The sequence below is a fragment of the Corythoichthys intestinalis genome, chromosome 13, assembly GCF_030265065.1.
Source record: "Corythoichthys intestinalis isolate RoL2023-P3 chromosome 13, ASM3026506v1, whole genome shotgun sequence".
Classification (NCBI taxonomy): Eukaryota; Metazoa; Chordata; class Actinopteri; order Syngnathiformes; family Syngnathidae; genus Corythoichthys; species Corythoichthys intestinalis.
In genome coordinates, this window is record NC_080407.1 from 37694392 (window position 1) to 37713320 (window position 18929).

Genomic DNA, 18929 nt, shown 5'->3' on the forward strand with positions numbered 1-18929 from the left:
TTAAATTGCTTAAAAACAATGAAATTGGTTTTATTCGGCCGGGCTGGTGTGTCAGCGTCGGCTTGATCACCCGGTATCGACAATTCCAGCTCCGGCCAGAAACCCAGAACCAAAAAGAATACCAGTAGGTTCGTAAGGCTTGACCAAAGATTGAAATGGGTTCGTGAATAACATAAATGCTAGCTTGATAAACTTTTTTAAGAGGATGGTGAAAAACTGATACTTCCTTTTGATGCAGGTTAGGAAACTGAGAAGGCTGAAGTCCCTGGATGTTTGGTAAAGTCCTAGATTAGAGAAGCTTTCTCTAGCCAATATTTTGACTCACAAAAGAATGTGGAGAGTATCCTAAAGCTCCACCAAAAGACTATTAAATTGATGCGTTCAACCACAAACTTACAATTATTAGAATAACAGACATGCGAGCAGAAAAAGCAAAGAAAACCTTAAAGTTAATAAAGGGGAATTGGCATCATGGCTCGCTTTTAGTATAACGAATAGTTTGAAATTTAATTAAATTTTTAAGGGATTTGAGCATGATGAATATGGGGAAGGTGTCACTTTTGGATCACATGTTATTAGAATTGGCTGTCGTGAATTCAGCTGTGATCCAAAGAACAACAGTATACCCTTATCGATTTTAGTTCTGACATCAGAAGACAATTATAATTGACCTAATTTTTGCAGTTATGAAATTATAATAGGAAATAAGTGGCCAACTTTGTCAAGACAGGCCATAACCAAATTTAATTGACAAATTATTTAATAGGGAACGATTGCAAAACCTGTAACAATGTAATATAAGAAATTGTAAATATTTGAGCTAATTGACAATCGTAACACTCCTTGATGTACGAGAACATCTTTGGAGTTAAACATGGGTAAATTGTTCTTTCATAATACTTAATACTATTCCAAATTTACATCGGAGATAACGTTCCCAGAATGAGATAAATTTTAAGTCTTATTTTTTTATTTTTAATGTGAATATTTGCTTTTTATTGTTGACCTTTTGAAGGAAATAGTTTAATATATTTTCTTTTTCTTTTGCACTTTTGTAAAACTGATTTTTGATTTATTTTGTAGTTCCGTTTAATTTGGAGTTTATAGAAGCTAATTTTGGTTTGAAATACCTTGCCTAACGGGTTAATGTTTAGGAAAGAAAGAAAGAGGAAAGTTTTAAAGTGGGCCATCTCAAGCTAAAGTCTCTGTTTTGGGAAAACAATAGATAAGATAGTCCTTCCCTAGCCACTATTGACTCCCTAAAGAATGCAGAGGGAGAATCTCTTTCATGGGTTAATTTTGTAAAAGTTGATTTAGGTTTTTAAAGGACTTGAAAATGCCAAATTTCACTAAAATATAATCTTTTGGATCACCTGCGGATAGAATTGGGCTATCCTTGCGACCAAAAAAAAGGGGAAAAAGACATTTTCATCAATTTCATGATCTGGGATGAAAAGACAAGTCCAATGTATGTAAATTTTGTTGCTCTGAAATTATAAGGGAAATTAGCAGCCTATTTTTTAAGAGAAAGGCCACAGTAGAATCTAATTAACAAATTACATAAGAGGGGACTAACTAAATTTGAGAACGTAAACAAACACTGGCATTGTGCCAAATTCAATTTATTATGCCGGGGAAATTGCTTATGTTAAATGTTAAGAATAATACTCGAAAGATACAACTATAATTAGATAGAATCTTTTGATGAATTGCCCTCATTTGATATTTTTCCATTTCTTTGGACACCTTTATAGAACACATTTTTTTGAAATTTTAAGGACTTCATTAATCTTTCAAAAAAAAAAAAAAAAAGAGGAGTGGAGTAAGTGTTGTTTAGTTCCATGCCTGTGCTAACTGTATTTCTCATTTTTTAATAATTAAAACAAAAAAAAAAAATCTAATTTTATATTTTATATTGGCATTGCATTTTTTCATTTTTTAAAATAAAATTTCTATTTTTACATTTTATGTTGGGCTGTTTGGAGGATGTCATTTAAATTGTGTTTTTTAAAAAATGGTTGGCTTGCATTTATTCTATTGATCCTATTTACTGGTTTGTTATTTTGAAATTATTTTCTGGGGAACTAATTTTTTTTTCACAAAAGGGGGAAATGATACATATTTTGAACGACATAAGGAACAAAAGAAAAGGCATCAATTTCCAAGACATACATAGATATCTTAATTATTGCTAAATGGCTTTGTTTTGGATCTGAATTGGACACAAGGGTTTTGTTAAACTGAAAAGAGTAAGACATATAAATGTTTTTGTGTTGATTGTTGCATTGGTAAACATTGAAAAGTTCAAACTTGGAGTAGACCACAACACACCGTAGTAATGAATGTATAACTCCCATCTTTTGACGAAATGATTCCTTGTGACTAGGGTTGTTGACGATCAATATTATTTGTTAAGCTTATTTTTAAAAGAATATAATGGGGAGGGAATAATTCCAAAGAAGAGTTAGAATCTCAAATAATGGTATTTAGACCACCATATGGGAGAGTTTTTGATTTTGTCTAGATAATTGGGGTATCACACAAGTTAATGTAAATTGGGAATGATAACATGGACTGGGTATTCATAATGCACTTTTAGTAGTAGCTATGAATGATATAGCCATGCTTACAATTGCAAGCATGTTTGCAATTGTGGGCATGGCTAGAGGGGGTTAAGTGGGTCAAGGTAACACCAATATTATTTTATAACATTATTTCTGAAAGTTAATGTGGATGCGGACAACTGTAAATTTTTGATTGACTATAATACAGTCTGTTCAACTCTAGACATACCGTTCTTAGGCCCACAAACAGTAAATTATTATAAACATAATACTATTCATAATTCATTTAGACATATGGAGTTTGACACATTGTTTTAATAACACTACACATTTTAGGAGCACGTAGAGGCAATTACAACGATCTAAGATTTTCCCTGACCACATTATTTCCCAAAAGATTTTAAGATTTAAGGATAATGAACTGCCACATCACATGTTGGAGTTTTGAGACGGATGCTGTTGGGACGTTTCAGGTGATAAGGTTACAAATAGGCCCAGTTATGATAAGTATGACAAATTGGCTATTCTTCATTTTATCCTTATTTCTATTTATCGATCCCCTGAAACACCAGATGTGTATGTTGACAGTAGGGGAAGACATTCACTCTGAATGCTAGCTGAGCTGGAGCTGGGTGTGACGTGCAGAGCCATCGCACCTGCACACGGACCACCGGTGGCACGGGTGGTAGAAGGGGTCGCCAATGGTTGGAGGATCAAAGGTTTGATTCCAGACCCCACCTATCCCCTCATGGTTATGGCTGCGGACAAAGTACCGCACCAGCCATGAGTTGGTGGTTGTGTGAGAACAGGTGCTCGCAAAATAATGGTCCATCACGGCTGTCCCCACGGTTTTATACTCACCCCAGCTAACGATGCTGTGTTTCGTTGCGGTGAATGTTTTCAGGTACTTTTGAGATTGATAGAGTATTTAAATGTTAAAGATATTACCCTGCCTTAGGCGTCTCGACAGGCATTAGGCAAAACTAAAACGTGATTACGTGATATACTTTAAGTACACCACATAGTCCCAGATGTATTTGGTTAAGATTCTTTATTTTTATTATTTTATTTTCACTTTCTAGTGATTATCTTTGCAGTAGGTAAACACATTATATTTTAGACACTTTAAATTTCCTTTTGAGCTCATTGTGTTCTACACATAGGCTAATTCGTTCTATGCTTTAATTGGTGGGTGGTTTAAAGTGCATGTGACACGAAAAAGCATGATTATTTCATAATACACGCGGTATTTTATGCCCCTGAATGATATGGACCGCTTGGATGTGTGTGGAAGCGATCACTATTTTTATTTAAGTTTTTGAATCCCGCGCCATGAAAATGAGTGACTTCCGGCTTCGGTCTTGCATTGAGGAGGAGGGCGCTGTGACGTGTACGGTAGAAGACGTCCTCTTCACTATACAGCGTACTGTTGTGTATGAGGATGAAGGATTCAGCTGATTTTGTGGATTAATACGTTTATTTTTCACATCACGCCGGCCAAACGGCTGCAGAAAAATCATTCTGTATGAGGGAGAGGTGTATGCGCCTTTTTGGAGTTTCAAAAGGTTCCCATTCACCGTGGATATTTACTGTGGGACCATTGGACTTACGAGGAAGTGAGTAAACATCTTGTTTTGTATTATGTCAAATACAAATACAGTGATTACAAAGTAAACACTACAAACTTTCTTTAAATAAAGGACTACTTATGTTTGATCATTGATAGGCATGTAAAAAGCTCTCCTCATGCACATTAGCAGGACGTTAGCTGCACAACAACTGCAGCCACCCTCCTCCGGGGAACGAACTGTAAATTGCTCTCCGCCGGGCGGTTTGCCGATCCACGATAACAATCGACAACCCAGTCGTCATGTCAATAAATCCAGGCTAGTTATGTGTGATTTTCCGCTTTGAAGACTTTGAAACATCACTCGGTTCGGGTTAGCATGTCGGCTAGCTGTCACGCCTTTTGGTTTGTTTACATTTTTCGAAGCCGGGGAAGGGAAATGACATATGTCCGATTTAGGTGTCATAAAATATCGTTCGGGAGGTGCAACAGTAAAGGTGAAGTCGACAGTTTTGACCATTATGGAGTAATTTTGCCATGTCGTCCTGAATAAATGCATTTTTATGATTTCATATTCCATTTAGCACAAGACTGTTATTTGTCATGACCATGCCATTTATTTCGCAGTTGGGGAAAATACTTGGATAAAAAGAATAGCCTGTAAAAGTATTGAAGTAAAGAGACAGAAACAATGACATTTTGCAGCTCTCTTCGTCGCATTTTCCTCGTTGTGAATAGTTCCCCCTCGACGGGCTGACTGGTCCTTCTCAAGCCATTTAGATAGCTATTAGGGAAAAATACTTGGTTAAAAAGAATATCCTGTAAAAACATTGGAGTAGAGAGACTGAAACAATTACATTTTGCGACTCTCTTCGTCGCGTTTTCCTTGTTCTGAATAATTCTCCCTCAATGGGCTGAATAGTAAAACCAATGAGCCCAGTCTACCGCTGACGTCATCCACCTGTTGGTGACGCTAAAGCCCCATAATGGTAGGCGTGGCTAACCGGCAGATTAAAATTTCTCTTCATCTGCGCTTTGCTAAATTGTTGTATATAGTCGAATCGTCTCAAAATATGATTCTATAATGATTCACATAATAATGCCATTTAAGACTCCTGTCGTATGCTCTTTAAAGTATGTTGGTGGCTCTGTATTGTTTTGAGTTGAACAGATTGCAGCTACACTGGGATCTACTCAAAAGGGGGGGGGGGGGGGGGGGGGGGGTCCATGACTGATCCGGACTGGGAGAAAATAAGGATAGGGGTAACGGTTATGGCCTGGTTTGTATTATCTTATGCCTATCTAAGTGTCTAATCTATCTACGTGTTAAGGTTAATTTTACTATCAGTTTTCATTCTATGAATTTATTGATTGGTTTAATTATCATTGTATTAGCCATACTATTAGTTATTATAGTAGTTTTCATGCTCTTTAGATATTTTGAATTTACAATATCAATGATAAATTGATTTCAAAACATTTAATGGATTGTCTCAATGATATTGTGTTGACAGGTATCATCTGACCCTTTCCCATTCCCATTTGACCCATATCCTAGGAAGCGATAATTGATTAGGAAAATAAATAGGTTTAGCGTCATGGTCCCTGTCGCTATAGTGCTTTTGTTTATTTGTTCTTTTTATATTATTTTTCACTAAAAGATTTTGATTTTCTTTCCTTTTTTTCCCTTTTATTGATTTCACATGCGGATGTTTCGGTTAATGTTAATGTTAATTAATGTGTTGTGGAGAGGTGCCCCTGACTTTTTTGGTAAGTGGTGGGAATACACATTGTTTATGTAGTAGGGTTTTATTTTTTCCGTCACATTTTTTCGATCTTTTGCACTCACATTTGGGTTCTGTAATTCCTCGACACATGTCATATAAGCTCACTGGGTTGTTTTATAGTTCCACAATCACAATAGACTCATTTTTGTAAATTCCTTTACCGGCTATGGATTTTTGTTCAAAGACTACTATTTTTTCGGTTCTAAATCATAGTACTCGGTAGATTTGTACCATTTTTAAGTCCCAGTTTTTTAGTCTTTAGCCTCCATTTTTTGTCATTTGGGATGGAGAATATAACTTTTATTATTTTTAAATATACATATACAGTGGTACCTCTACATACGATCGCTTCGACACACGAACTTTTCGACATCCGACGTAAAATTTGACTCGCCATTTGTTTCTACATCCGACGACATGTTCGAAATACGACGACAATGGCAGCACCGCAGACGAATGCACGGCGGATTTTCTTGTGTGACAAATCAACACTGGTTTCAGAAAAGGTTGGTACAGGTGGTGAAACAAGGAAAAAGTTGACGCTTACCTTCTAAATGAAGATGCAAATGACAGAAAAATATGAGCGTAGGGTGGGCATCCGTGAAATGGCTCAACAATACATCTCCACGGTCCTCCTCCGACCATCGTTCGCCAGTCTTTATAAGTTAAGCTGACAATTCTTATTGTGGTAACATCTCCAGAGAAATCGCCAACTTCGCCACGTTTTTATCATTTATTTCACAACTTATTCAAAACAAAAACACCTTCTGTCTGCCGCAATTGACGGCGTTCTCAAGAAAGCATTCAAAGTGAAAGTGAAACTCAAGCTCACCGGTCTCTGGCACGTCAGCTCCGCGGTACGTTCAGGGTCAGCAAAAAACGTCCGCCACATTAGAACCCGATTCGTTACATTAATACAGGAATTATTATTATTATTATTATTATTATTATTCCGATTTTGATTCATAATTTATTTGTTTTGCTATGTGTAATTGCCATTTGTAATAGTACCAGCAGTATTTTTTAAGGATTTAGTGAAGGTTTTTGGGCTGTGGAACGAATTAATGGAATTATAATGTATTCCTATGGGAAAATCCTGCTCGACATACGACCATTTCGACTTACAAACAAGGTCCTGGAACGGATTAACTTCGTATGTAGAGGTACCACTGTATATATATATATATATATATATTTTTTTTTTTTAAAAATTTTTTTTTTTTTATTAGGATATTTATTCATTTTTTGGTAAATGAGGTGGAATAAAGTTTTCTTTAACTGGGGCGGAAGTTTTTCTTTAATTGGGGTGGAATAAAGTTTTCCTTCAGGCGTCTGTGTCCATCATTTTCAACAACTGGTAAGGGGTAAAGATGTTTATTTCGAGTTTCATTGTGCCCAAGCTTTTCTGTATTGCAACATTCCGCTTTTGTACGGTACCGCTTTTTCACCATTCTTTAGTCAATAGGGGAATGTTTTTTGCTGTACCATGTTTTTAGATATAGCAGTTTGTCAGTAATGTTCTTTTTCCCTCCTTTACAAGCCATTCTGAGGTTTTTGACACACTGTACTCTGTTGCATTCCTTTTTGTTCAGGGCTGCGCACAGTTCCCTCTTACTACAGGTGGTGGTTGACCTTAACGTTACCGAAGTTGACAAGGGGGGACTTAAATTTTTAATCTACTGGGCCAAATTTAACTCAGTGCGTTTCTCACTTTTTCCAAATGTAAAAATTTTAATTTACTGGACCAGATTTAGCTTCGTGTGTTTCTCATTTTTCCTAACTAAAGACTAACTTTATTTTTATTTATGGGGCCAAATTTATCTGAATGTATATCTCATTTTTCCTAGCGACTGGACTAACTTGATCGGTAGCCCGAATAATCATGAAAAAAATTGTTCTCAATACACCTGTACAAAGAGGTCACTGTGAGCTGATGCCTATAGCCACGGGACCAGAGACAACCAAGGATTAACCCTTTGAAGCGGTAGTAAATTGTTTTAAAGAGTATTTAACAGGAGTCCTGAGGGGGACTTTCGCCCATCCCTGTTTAAACTGTTCATCAATTGCTTAACTTTTTTCCACCACTTGCTAAAGCTAAGTTCTAAGGCCACATGCATGTTTTTACGATCCCCTGTCGGGGCTCGTGAGGGGGATTGAAGGGAATAGGTACCGTTCCCGCACATACCATATAATTGTTTGCATTAGTCTAACACATTCATCTAACTATAGTTTAGGCAGACTTCACTCCATGCCCTTGAACACAGTAAAGTGAATCACCTTATCAGGGCTCATGAAGGGGAAAAGGAAAAATGGTACCGTTTCTCATTGGCACCGTCTAACTGTTTGCATTACTCGAACACAAGTAATATAATTAATCAGGGAATAGTATCATTTCTCATATTTACTGTAGGACTGCACTACTCTAACACACCTAATATAAAATAAATACCACACCATAGTTAAGATGGCGTTGTGTATCTATTCTGCTTCCAAAATCACAGAAGCCCAACGTGTGCGTCACGAGCATGATTGACGCACCAACTCCGGCAATCAGGACAAACACCAGCGCACTTTGTCCCAAAACAAGTAGCGCCAGCCCGGATAACAAAGCTGATAGCGGGCGCTTGGGAGATCAGGACCAGCGTCGGTCGCTGTGGCAACCACGTCCCATCCGCGCACTAACCTAAACCGCCAAAAACCGGCCACAGAGGGAAGGTCCCAAAAGCAACCCCTGGACACACCTTTGGCCGGCCCACTCCACCACGGATTTCAAAAAGACTGGACACTGAGATAACAAATGTTATTCGCTGCTCGGAAATTTTTCTATGTAGCCTTGTTTTGGATCCAGAATTGTCCCTCCGTCGTCTGTTTTTGCCTTGTTTTTTGACCATTGTCGACGAATAAATTGTCAACCTGCTTTCGGTAAGTCTTCTTCAAACTTTTGGAACATGGAGTCAGTACAAAGGGTTAACATCAGAGATGAACGCGCGGAATTTCTGCCTTCCCGGTTGGCGCCACAGCTGTTGCTGTTTCCGTGCGGCTTGGAGGCGAATTCCAACAAAGCCAAAACATTGGTTGTCAGGAGCATGGAGGTATTGGTCGGGTATGAATGAGCAACATGGACTGTGAGGTATGAAGACACACACCATCATGACCGACCCATCACCATCTAGAGACAACAGGAATATATTCCAAAGGATTGCTGATCATGGGAATCTAGAGCTCAGATCATTTCAACATATCGAACATAAATCACTGGATCTGGAGTATGATATGGATACAGACAATAATTTCTTTTTTAATACCAACATCAACTGCTCCTATATTACACGGAGGAACAGTACAACTCTACCATTAAAATGAATCATAAATTATCAGTAATACAGAAGTATGTATGCTAACGTCAGTAATATGAGAGAATATCTGAATCAATTTATAAAACCATTCAAAATAATTGCCATATCCGAAACATGGCTCAAAGCAGATAAAGGAATGGATTTTGAACTGGATGGTTAGGAATCTAGCTGTTTAAACCGAAAGTTTAATGTCATAATCCGCTGTATATATAAAGCACCAGGCTCTAGCATTGAAACATTCAGGGACTGGATAGGAGAAATGTTTTCAAAAGCCATTCAAAAAGTTGTGTTCATTTGTGGGGATTTCAATATTGATTTGCTCAATCCGAACAAGCACCAATCGGTTGATGAATTTATTAATACCATGTGCAGTACGAGTTTGTATGCAAAAAATCACCAGACCGAGTCAAATCAAAATGAAATGCATTTTAAATTCCTCGATCAATTGAAACCAATGCTAATACAGAGACAAAATGACGGACAAGTGGGCGGAACCATACAGCGAGCACGTGGTTTTGTGACGTCGGTGCAATGGTCTTGCATTTCATGGAAGACCCGGTGCTTTCTGATGCCGTAAACTCACTGGATGTGTTGCATAAAAGGCGTTATGTGGAAAAGCTTCGTTCTATACAGTCGCCAGATCCATATTTGATGCCTAAATCGATGATTTTTGACCGGCTGCCTTCGCCGTCTCTGCCTGACCCTGATATTTACAACTATCTTGTCCACACAAAATCAGCCTATTCTCACGAAAGTTTGAAAAACTTTAAGAGCTTGGAGGCTTATAAATGCTACGTTGCTGGTTGGGTGAAACAGGTCCTCGTACACGAAAATTCGGCAGGAATCTTGTGCTCGGAAGGTGAGTTACGAAATTTTCAATTCAAAATCTTTTGTTCTTGCTAACATCCACTGTCAAGTCTAATGTATTTCATGTCATTTGTCAATGGAGCTAGGGCTTTTAATGTTTATATGGTTTAGCGATAGCACTCTCACGACATACATACGTGTTTGTTGTCGGCGATTAGCCTAGCAATGATCTTAATTGTGGTTGTCAGCCCAAAACCCTCTAAATATATATTAAATGCATCTTACCAGATATAAAATGACTACTACATAATCTGTGGTAATCGTTTGGAGCCCAGTATTCTCGTCGAATTGCAGCAGCCCATCTCGCTCTCTCCTCTCCGTGTCTCTCGGAATCCGGTAGAACTTCAAGTCTCTCCGTCTATCTTCTCTATTATTGCAACCGACCGCCACACACGCCTTCACCATTTTGATTATTAATGTTAACGAGCAGAAAAACACGCCGTAAATAGGAGGAATGTACGTAGCCGTAACAGGTCAACACGATGTGTTGACGGACAAGTGGGCGGCACCAGTCAGGAGAGCGGAGTTGTGACGTCACGTGGGTAGGGTCTATAGGGTAGCAATCAGCAGTGGCAATCAGTGAGCTCAGCTGCGCTAGGCATTATGGGCAATGTAGTTTTGCATTTGAACTGCTGCGTTTGGAAACATGCTGGTTGAATCGCTTGTCAGTTTATTTCAGTTATTGTTTGCGTACAATTTAGAACATTGTATGAGAATAAAAATTGAGTGGGAATAACATTTTGTCAACAACAATTGTCGTGATCGTAATATAAAAAAATGTTGAGTTGGCACATAGCCAACTATGTGTGTGTATTAACTGGACTACATTTCCATGAGTGCATTATATATTTTTAATAATTATTCTTTTTTTATTTAAAAAAAAATTTTTTTGTATTGTTTGATTATTTTTTTTTAGGAAGAATAAAGCCTGTCCTCTTTTTTGGAAATCAAAATATGGTCACCCTAGTCTAAATCCTTACAATACCGACTCTCCGCAACTGTTTCCTCCATAGACGCATTCTCCATTTTAACTTCCTGCCCTCCGTCTGAATTCGCGCGTCATGACAGTGACGTAACTGACACCCTCCATTACTTGCTTTACCAATAATTTTAAAAATGTAACTCCAACATTGTTACAATGTTCACATGAAAATGCTGTCTACCAGTAAAATGAACTCTTGCTCAAACACACTTCTACAGTGTTGTATTGACAAACATGTAATTTAGAGAAAATAATATAGTCGTTATTCTTCATCCCTGCTGACCGCCGTCCTGTGAAGAACTACTCCTCCCATGATCCTCATAAGACAAATAATATCGCAACGATCCCAATGATGACCGCCCCCCCCCCCCCCCCCCCCCGTCCCCCAATCATGTCAAAATTCAATATAGATTGGGTTGTAAAAGACAAATATTTTTATCCTGAAAGGGAAGTTGTAATTTGGACTTTTTTTCTTTTTAATTTTTGAACTGGGCGGGTTTTACGGTATGATTGTGTGATGTGGCTGGTGACTTGTCTTTCCCATCATGCAATCCTGGTCGGAAATGCAAAAGAGAAGACTCATCAAGGTGGAACATTTTTTCTTTTTGCGCGTCTTGTTTTTTCGTTAATTTTAGTCACTTAACTCAACCGAAGCCTCGACGACGTGTCTGGCATTAGCCACATGACGGACTCAAACATCAGTCTTCAAGTCTCAGCACTCGTTGAAGGTTTGCGACCTACTTTAGCCTAGCCTAGCTGGCCAACCGCTAACAAAGCTGCAAGGCACGTCGTCAAGCGTTCAGTAAATGTCCGGCAGAACGACGCCGGCTGCAGTAAAGTTCGAGGTGGTAAAAGAGGAGCCCCCACGTCACAAGGACTCGACTGTGTGACAAATAATGCACGCAAAGGTTCTTCACAGATTAGAAGGTTGGTCCACTTTGATGATATGGAAACTGCACATGACAGACGGATCCCAGTATTGAGAATTCATTTTGGACGTTAAAGGTGATGCTGTCAAGGCATTCGAATTTTTAATCGCCGTTCATCGCAAGCTATAACCTTGAACACCGGCTGTGGCTGGGACGAAGTTTGATAAGCCACAGTTGCCACATTGTATACATTCAGGCAGGGCCGGCCCAGCCTATACGGAGACTATGCAGCTGCTTAGGGCCCCTGACCACTAGGGGCCCCCCAATCTGGCAATTGTTTAATTTATATTCTATTTTCTTTACTGCAGTTTGCTTTATTTGTCTTTTGTGAGTTTTGATACTTGATTACAAGCTTAAAAAAAGTTCTTCCTTAACTTCTTTCTTTCCTCTTTTAGAAAAAGGTTTGGCACTATCTACTGTAAGTACAGACAAACATTTGGGGTGAGAAGTTTGAAGTATGCAGTGCAACAAAATCTGATTAATATACAAAATATGGACGTACGGGTTGGATTGCATGTATGGGTTTCACAGTACACTGTGACGAAATGGTGGGCCAAAAATATGGGCCCCTTTGCATTTTTTTGCTTAGGGCCCCCAAATGGCCTGGGCCAGCCCTGCATTCAGGGCATATTGGAAAACAACAGGAAAATAAGAGTCCATATTTGGGCATATTGCGAAGGCTATGGGGAGGCACACTCAACAGATTAATGCTATAGACCAGGGGTGAGCAAACCGGTCCTCGAGGGCCGCAGTGGGTACTGGTCTTTGTTCCAACTGATTCAGCACAGACAGTTTAACCAATGAGGTTTCAGTGGAAACAAGCACCTGACTGCAATCAACTGATTGCACTTGTAAGAAACAAGATTGGTGAAAGGCTGTCCTCCTGATGGGTATGAACAAAAACCTGCACCCACTGCGGCCCTTTGTGGAATAGTTTGCCCACCTCTGCTATAGACCCTACTCGCGTGACGTCACAGCCACGCCCCCGCGCCATGTTGTCCGTCTACTCGTCATGTTAATGCATTAGCGCTTCGTAAATTTCTCCTATTATGGCGTGTTTTTCTGCTCGTTAACATTAATCATCAAAATGGTGAAGTCGTGTGTGGCGGTCGGTTGCAAAAACAGAGAAGATGGACGGAGAGACTTGAAGTTCTACCGTATTCCGGGAGACCCAGAGAGGAGAGCGAGATTGACTGCTGCAATTCGACGAGAAAACTGGGCTCCAAACGACTACCACAGATTATGTAGTAGTCATTTTATATCTGGTAAGATGCATTTAATATATATTTAGAGGGTTTGGGGCTGACAATCACAATTAAGATCATTTGCTACGCTAATCGCCGACAACATACACTCAGACGTTGTGAATGAACTACCTGAAAATATATAATTATAAGGGGATAATAAGACAGTTATCATACAATTAATTTACAAATTCACGATTGAGGTAAAAATAAAAAAAATTAATTCAACTAGGGACAATCTGGAGTAGTGCTATCGGACTTCATATTTATTACATATTATATATGTATGTAGTAAGAGTTCTATCGCTAAACCATATAAACATTAAAAGCCCTAGCTCCATTGACAAATGACATGAAATACATTAGACTTGACAGTGGATGTTAGCAAGAACAAAAGATTTTGAATTGAAAATTTCGCAACTCACCTTCCCGAGCACAAGATAGATTCCTGCCGAATTTTCGTGGACGAGGACCTGTTTCACCCAACCAGCAACGAAGTATTTATAAGCCTCCAAGCTCTTAAAGTTTTTCAAACTTTCGTGAGAATAGGCTGATTTTGTATGGACAAGATAGTTGTAAATATCAGGGTAGCAGATGTCAGGTAAAGACGGCGAAGGCAGCGAGTCCAAAAACATCGATTTAGGCATCAAATATGGATCTGGCGAATGGATAAACTGAAGCTTTTCCAAATAACGCCTTTTATGCAACGCATCCAATGAGTTTACAGCGTCAGATAACACCGGGGCTTCCATGAATTGCTCTATAACTTGTACGACTAATTGAAAACAATGAGAATAGGTCTAAAAAATACGGACAGAATGGCGGCCGGATACAGCGACACGTAATTTTGTGACGTAGGTGAGTAGGGTCTCCTACTCACATGACGCCACCACGCCTCCGCGCCATATTGTCCGTCTACTCGTCGTGTTGACGCATTACCGCTACGTAAATTCCTCCTATTATGGCGTGTTTTTCTGCTCGTTAACAATAATCAAAATGGTGAAGGCGTGTGTGGCGGTCGGTTGCAATAACAGAGAAGATAGACGGAGAGATTTGATGTTCTACCGTATTCCGAGAGACCCGGAGAGGAGAGCGAGATGGACTGCTGCAATTCGACGAGAAAACTGGGCTCCAAATGATTACCACAGATTATGTAGTAGTCATTTTGTATCTGGTAAGATGCATTTAATATAAATTTAGAGGGTTTTGGGCTGACAACCACAATTAAGATCATTGCGAGGCTAATCGCCGACAACATACAGTTTCAAATTCAAGATGCTTATTTCTTCCACCATCATTACATTTTGAATAATATTTAGCTGGTACCAAGTGAAAGAAGCTGGCCTCGTCTACGGATCATCAGTTAAACAGGCGTGTCCAAACCTTTTGCAAAGGGAGCCAGATTTGGTGTGGTAAAAATGCGGGGGGGTACCTTGGCTGATTTACATAGAACAATATATTTAAACAAATTTTAGCAAGCCCTTCTGTGTGTCACATTTGCTTTATTATTATTATTTTTTTAATTAGTAATTTCATCAATCTCATCTTTGTGGCGTTCTCTTTCGACACTCAAGCTCTTCCGAAATACTGCTGCTGTGAAATTAAACTAGCTGCAAGTTGCTGCGTATATCTTCCCTGTAATGTTGTACATGTTAGCTTGTCTAGTTTGTTAATATCGCGTCACATCAAACTCTGTAAAAACAGCGACTGTCTCTTTGCAAATGAGGCGGACACATTTGTTGCGTATTTTATTGAAGAAATAGTCCAATATCCACCTATCCTTGAAGTGTCGGCCATCGCAGTCAACTTTTTTTTTTTTTTTTGATTGTCGCCATTTTAGAAATCACACAGGGTAATGTTGCTTAGAGTGCTGCTCTTAATGTTTTTCCAAAGTTTCGTGAGAATAGGCTGAGTTTGTGTGGAAAAGATAGTTGTAGATATCAGGGTAGCAGATGTCAGGCAGAGAGGGCGAAGACAGTGGGTCGAAAAATATCGATTTAGGCATCAAATTTGGATCTGGCGAATGGATAGACTGAAGCTTTTCCACATAACGCCTTTTATGCAACGCATCCAATGAGTTTACAGCGTCTGAAAGCACCGGGGCTTCCATGAATTGCACTATAAATTGCTCGATAAATTGAAACCATTGAGAATACGGATAAACAAAGACGGACAATATGGCGGCCGGATACAGCGACAAGTCATTCTGTGACGTTGGTGAGTAGGGTCTATAATGTTCTCATGCAAGCATAACAAAAGCATACAAAATATGATGTATAATGGTTGTGTTTTACGCATGAGTAAAATTCTCTCACACAATACGATTATGATTCAGAAAAATAATAGTTGCACAATTCTTAATACTCACCTTGATTTGTGTGGTCAGCCAGGACTTGAACTTAGCTTTTTCTGTCCATGTTGCGTCCCAGCCAGATTCCCCGTTTTTTTTCGTTCTCCTTCCTTGGTTTTAGTGAGCCTTCCTGATCTCTCATCTCCAGCTGTGATCTTGCCTCATTCAGTTTTTATACTCTTCTGAACGTGAAAGCTAAATACATTCGGAACCTGGGAGGGTGAGCGTCACGTTCCAAAATATTTTATTAGCAAGCTAGTTAAATATTTCAGAACGTGACAATCTACATTACCACTACAATAATAGTCTTTTTGTTACTTGACCCTACTCTTCAGAATTTTTTTTTTCTTTCCAAGATACTTCAAAATACTCATCTGAAATTACAACGAGTGACATCAGTAACGAAGAAACGTTAGGCTAGTGTAAGATGTGCTTTAATGCTTTTGCACGCTAAGGTTAATAATTTGTGTTTAAAACTAATAGTTATAACTATAGTCTTACTTAACAACAGTTAAGGCCTTACAAAAGAAAGAATGTGTTGCGGAAGGTCACATCTAACTGCACATCTAACTGAAGGACAGATGTCAGCATGACCCAGTGGGGCACATTTCCTGTTTTAGGTTTCTATTGCTGACCATAAAGTTTCAACACAATGAGAAAAGACAAATAACTGCCCGCACCCATCTCTCAAGATAACAGCTATTTCTCAAGATGTGAAACTCACACATGTATGTTGAAACTCTCCCACTTTGTCAATAAAAGGCAGCCCCAGGAAGGGAGAGAGAGAGAGACTTACTGACGTTACAAAGTAAGCGCACAGCACTGTTCAGTTCTCTCCCTGGCGGCCGCCGGTGAAAAGTTTATCTCCGTCTCAAGTCTGATTCTTCCTCCTACTTCCTAGGTCTTTTGTTGTTTTCTTAGCTCAAGTATTAAGTTTAGACCTAACAGCTAGGATTCGACGATTCAGGTCAAAGACGATAAGCTGCAGGATTCAAAAGGAAGGAAAAAAGGAGCTTGTTATAGTCCGAAAATTACGGTAACCCGATTCCAGGACAGCGTTACTGACAAAACTGGATATATATACTCTTAGATGTAATATTAAATTATACAAATTATAAAGAAGAATGTATAATTAAATTAAAAAAAATCCCATGTGGCAGCTTTTATTTTGGTGTGGCGGCGTGCCACAATCCTTTCTATGTAGAGGAAACCCTGGGTCACTTCCTGTCCTCTAACCCAAAATCAACAGGAAGTGACCCATAAATGCCCCAAAGTCAACAATGTGTGATTATGGTCTTGGTCTTGCAGGAGTCTGAGGAGGAATAAGAGTCACTATACGTCAAGAACGTAGAGGAAGAATTCGTTCACATTAAAGAGGAACAGGAGGAGTATTTCATTGAAATGGAGAACACCCAAATTGAGAAGCAGCAGCAACCGCATCCCCTCAAAAAGGGGGAAGAGCACCCTCCATATGTTAAAGCGGAGGTGATGGAAATCCCCATGTGGACTGGTGAGCCCTTGAAGGGTGAAGATGGAGGTCCGAGTGAGGCCAGCACAGGGGCAGAGCCTCCGTCTGGCAGCAGGAGCAGTTCAAAAGAAGGATTCCAAGCTGACAACCTCTTCGTTCGACCAGCAGAGAGTGACGACTTCACATCACACTCGCTGTTCTGTGAGTATCACGTTACTCACCTTGAGGGGAGTGTGGGGCTCTTTCTGAAGAAGCCGGAACTAACATTTGGTGGCATCCGTTCCATCCGTTTAGTTTTGACGCGATAGTGTGTCCAATCCTTGTTGTTTGAAGATATGACTGATTCATTTTGACATTGGCACATCAGTGCGAGTGGTGCAACACATGTACAGTGTTGGCAAATAAGTATTTAGTCAACCACTAATTGTGCAAGTTCTCCCACTTGAAATATTAGAGAGGCCTGTAATTGTTAACATGGTTAAACCTCAACCACGAGACAGAATGTGGGGGAAAAAAAACAGAAAATCACATTGTTTGATTTTTAAATAATTTATTTGCAAATTATGGTGGAAAATAAGTATTTGGTCAAAACAAAAAGTTCATCTCAATACTTTATGTCCCCTTTGTTGGCAATAACGGAGTCCAAACGTTTTCTGTAACTCTTCATAAGCTTTTCTCACACTGTTGCTGGTATTTTGGCCCATTCCTCCAGGCAGATCTCCTCTAGAGCAGTGATGTTTTGGGGCTGTCGTTGGGCAACACGGAGTTTCAACTCCCTCCGCTGATTTTCTATGGGATTGAGACCTGGAGACTGGCTAGGCCACTCCAGGACCTTGAAATGCTTCTTACGAAGCCACTCCTTTGTTGACCTGGCTGTGTGTTTGGGATCATTGTCATGCTGAAAGACCCAGCCACGTCTCATCTTCAATGCCCTTGCTGATGGAAGGAGATTTTCACTCAAAATCTCTCGATACATGGCCCCATTCATTATTTCCTTTACACAGATCAGTCGTCCTGGTCCCTTTGCAGAAAAACAGCCCCAAAGCATGATGTTTCCACCCCCATGCTTCACATGGGTATGGTGCAATTCAGTAGTATTATTTTTCCCTCCAAACAAGAGAACCTGTGTTTCTACCGAAAAGTTCTATTTTGGTTTAATCTGACCATGACACATTCTCCCAGTCCTCTTTTGGATCATCCAAATGCTCTCTAGTGAACCGAAAACAGGCCTGGACGTGTACTTTCTTCAGCAGGGGGATACGTCTGGCAGTGCAGGATATGAGTCCCTGGCAGCGCATTGTGTTACTGATAGTAGCCTTTGTTATTGTGGTCCCAGCTCTCTGTCGGTCATTCACTAGGTCCCCCCGTGTGGTTCTGGGATTTTTGCTCCCCGCTCGTGTTATTATTATTTTGACGCCACGGGGTGAGGAGGGAGTTGAAAGTCCAAATTGCCCAATGATAGCCCCAAATCATCACTGCTCTAGAGGAGATCTGCATGGAGGAATGGGCCAAAATACCAGCAACAGTGTGTGAAAAGCTTGTGAAGAGTTACAGAAAAAGTTTGGCCTCCGTTATTGCCAACAATGGGTACATAACAAAGTATTGAAATGAACTTTTGGTATAGACCAAATACTTATTTTCCACCATGATTAGCAAATAAATTCTTTAAAAATCAAACAATGTGCTTTTCTGTTTTTTTTCCCACATTCTGTCTCTCATGGTTGAGGTTTACCCATGTTGACAATTACAGGCCTCTCTAATATTTTCAAGTGGGAGAACTTGCACAATTAGTGGTTGACTAAATACTTATTTGCC

At 39.5% G+C, this 18929-nt stretch overlaps 1 protein-coding gene across 1 annotated transcript in view; it reads left to right on the plus strand.

The window, feature by feature from the left end:
• Window positions 1-11675: 11675 nt before the first annotated feature.
• LOC130929091 (oocyte zinc finger protein XlCOF6-like) overlaps window positions 11676-18929 on the plus strand; it is a 42128-nt gene continuing 34874 nt past the window's right edge. Inside the window, exons 1-2 of the mRNA XM_057856023.1 lie at window positions 11676-12050; window positions 16955-17315. Coding sequence (XP_057712006.1) covers window positions 17048-17315 — 268 coding nt within the window. The 5' untranslated portion in view covers window positions 11676-12050; window positions 16955-17047. The remainder of the gene's footprint in view (window positions 12051-16954; window positions 17316-18929) is intronic.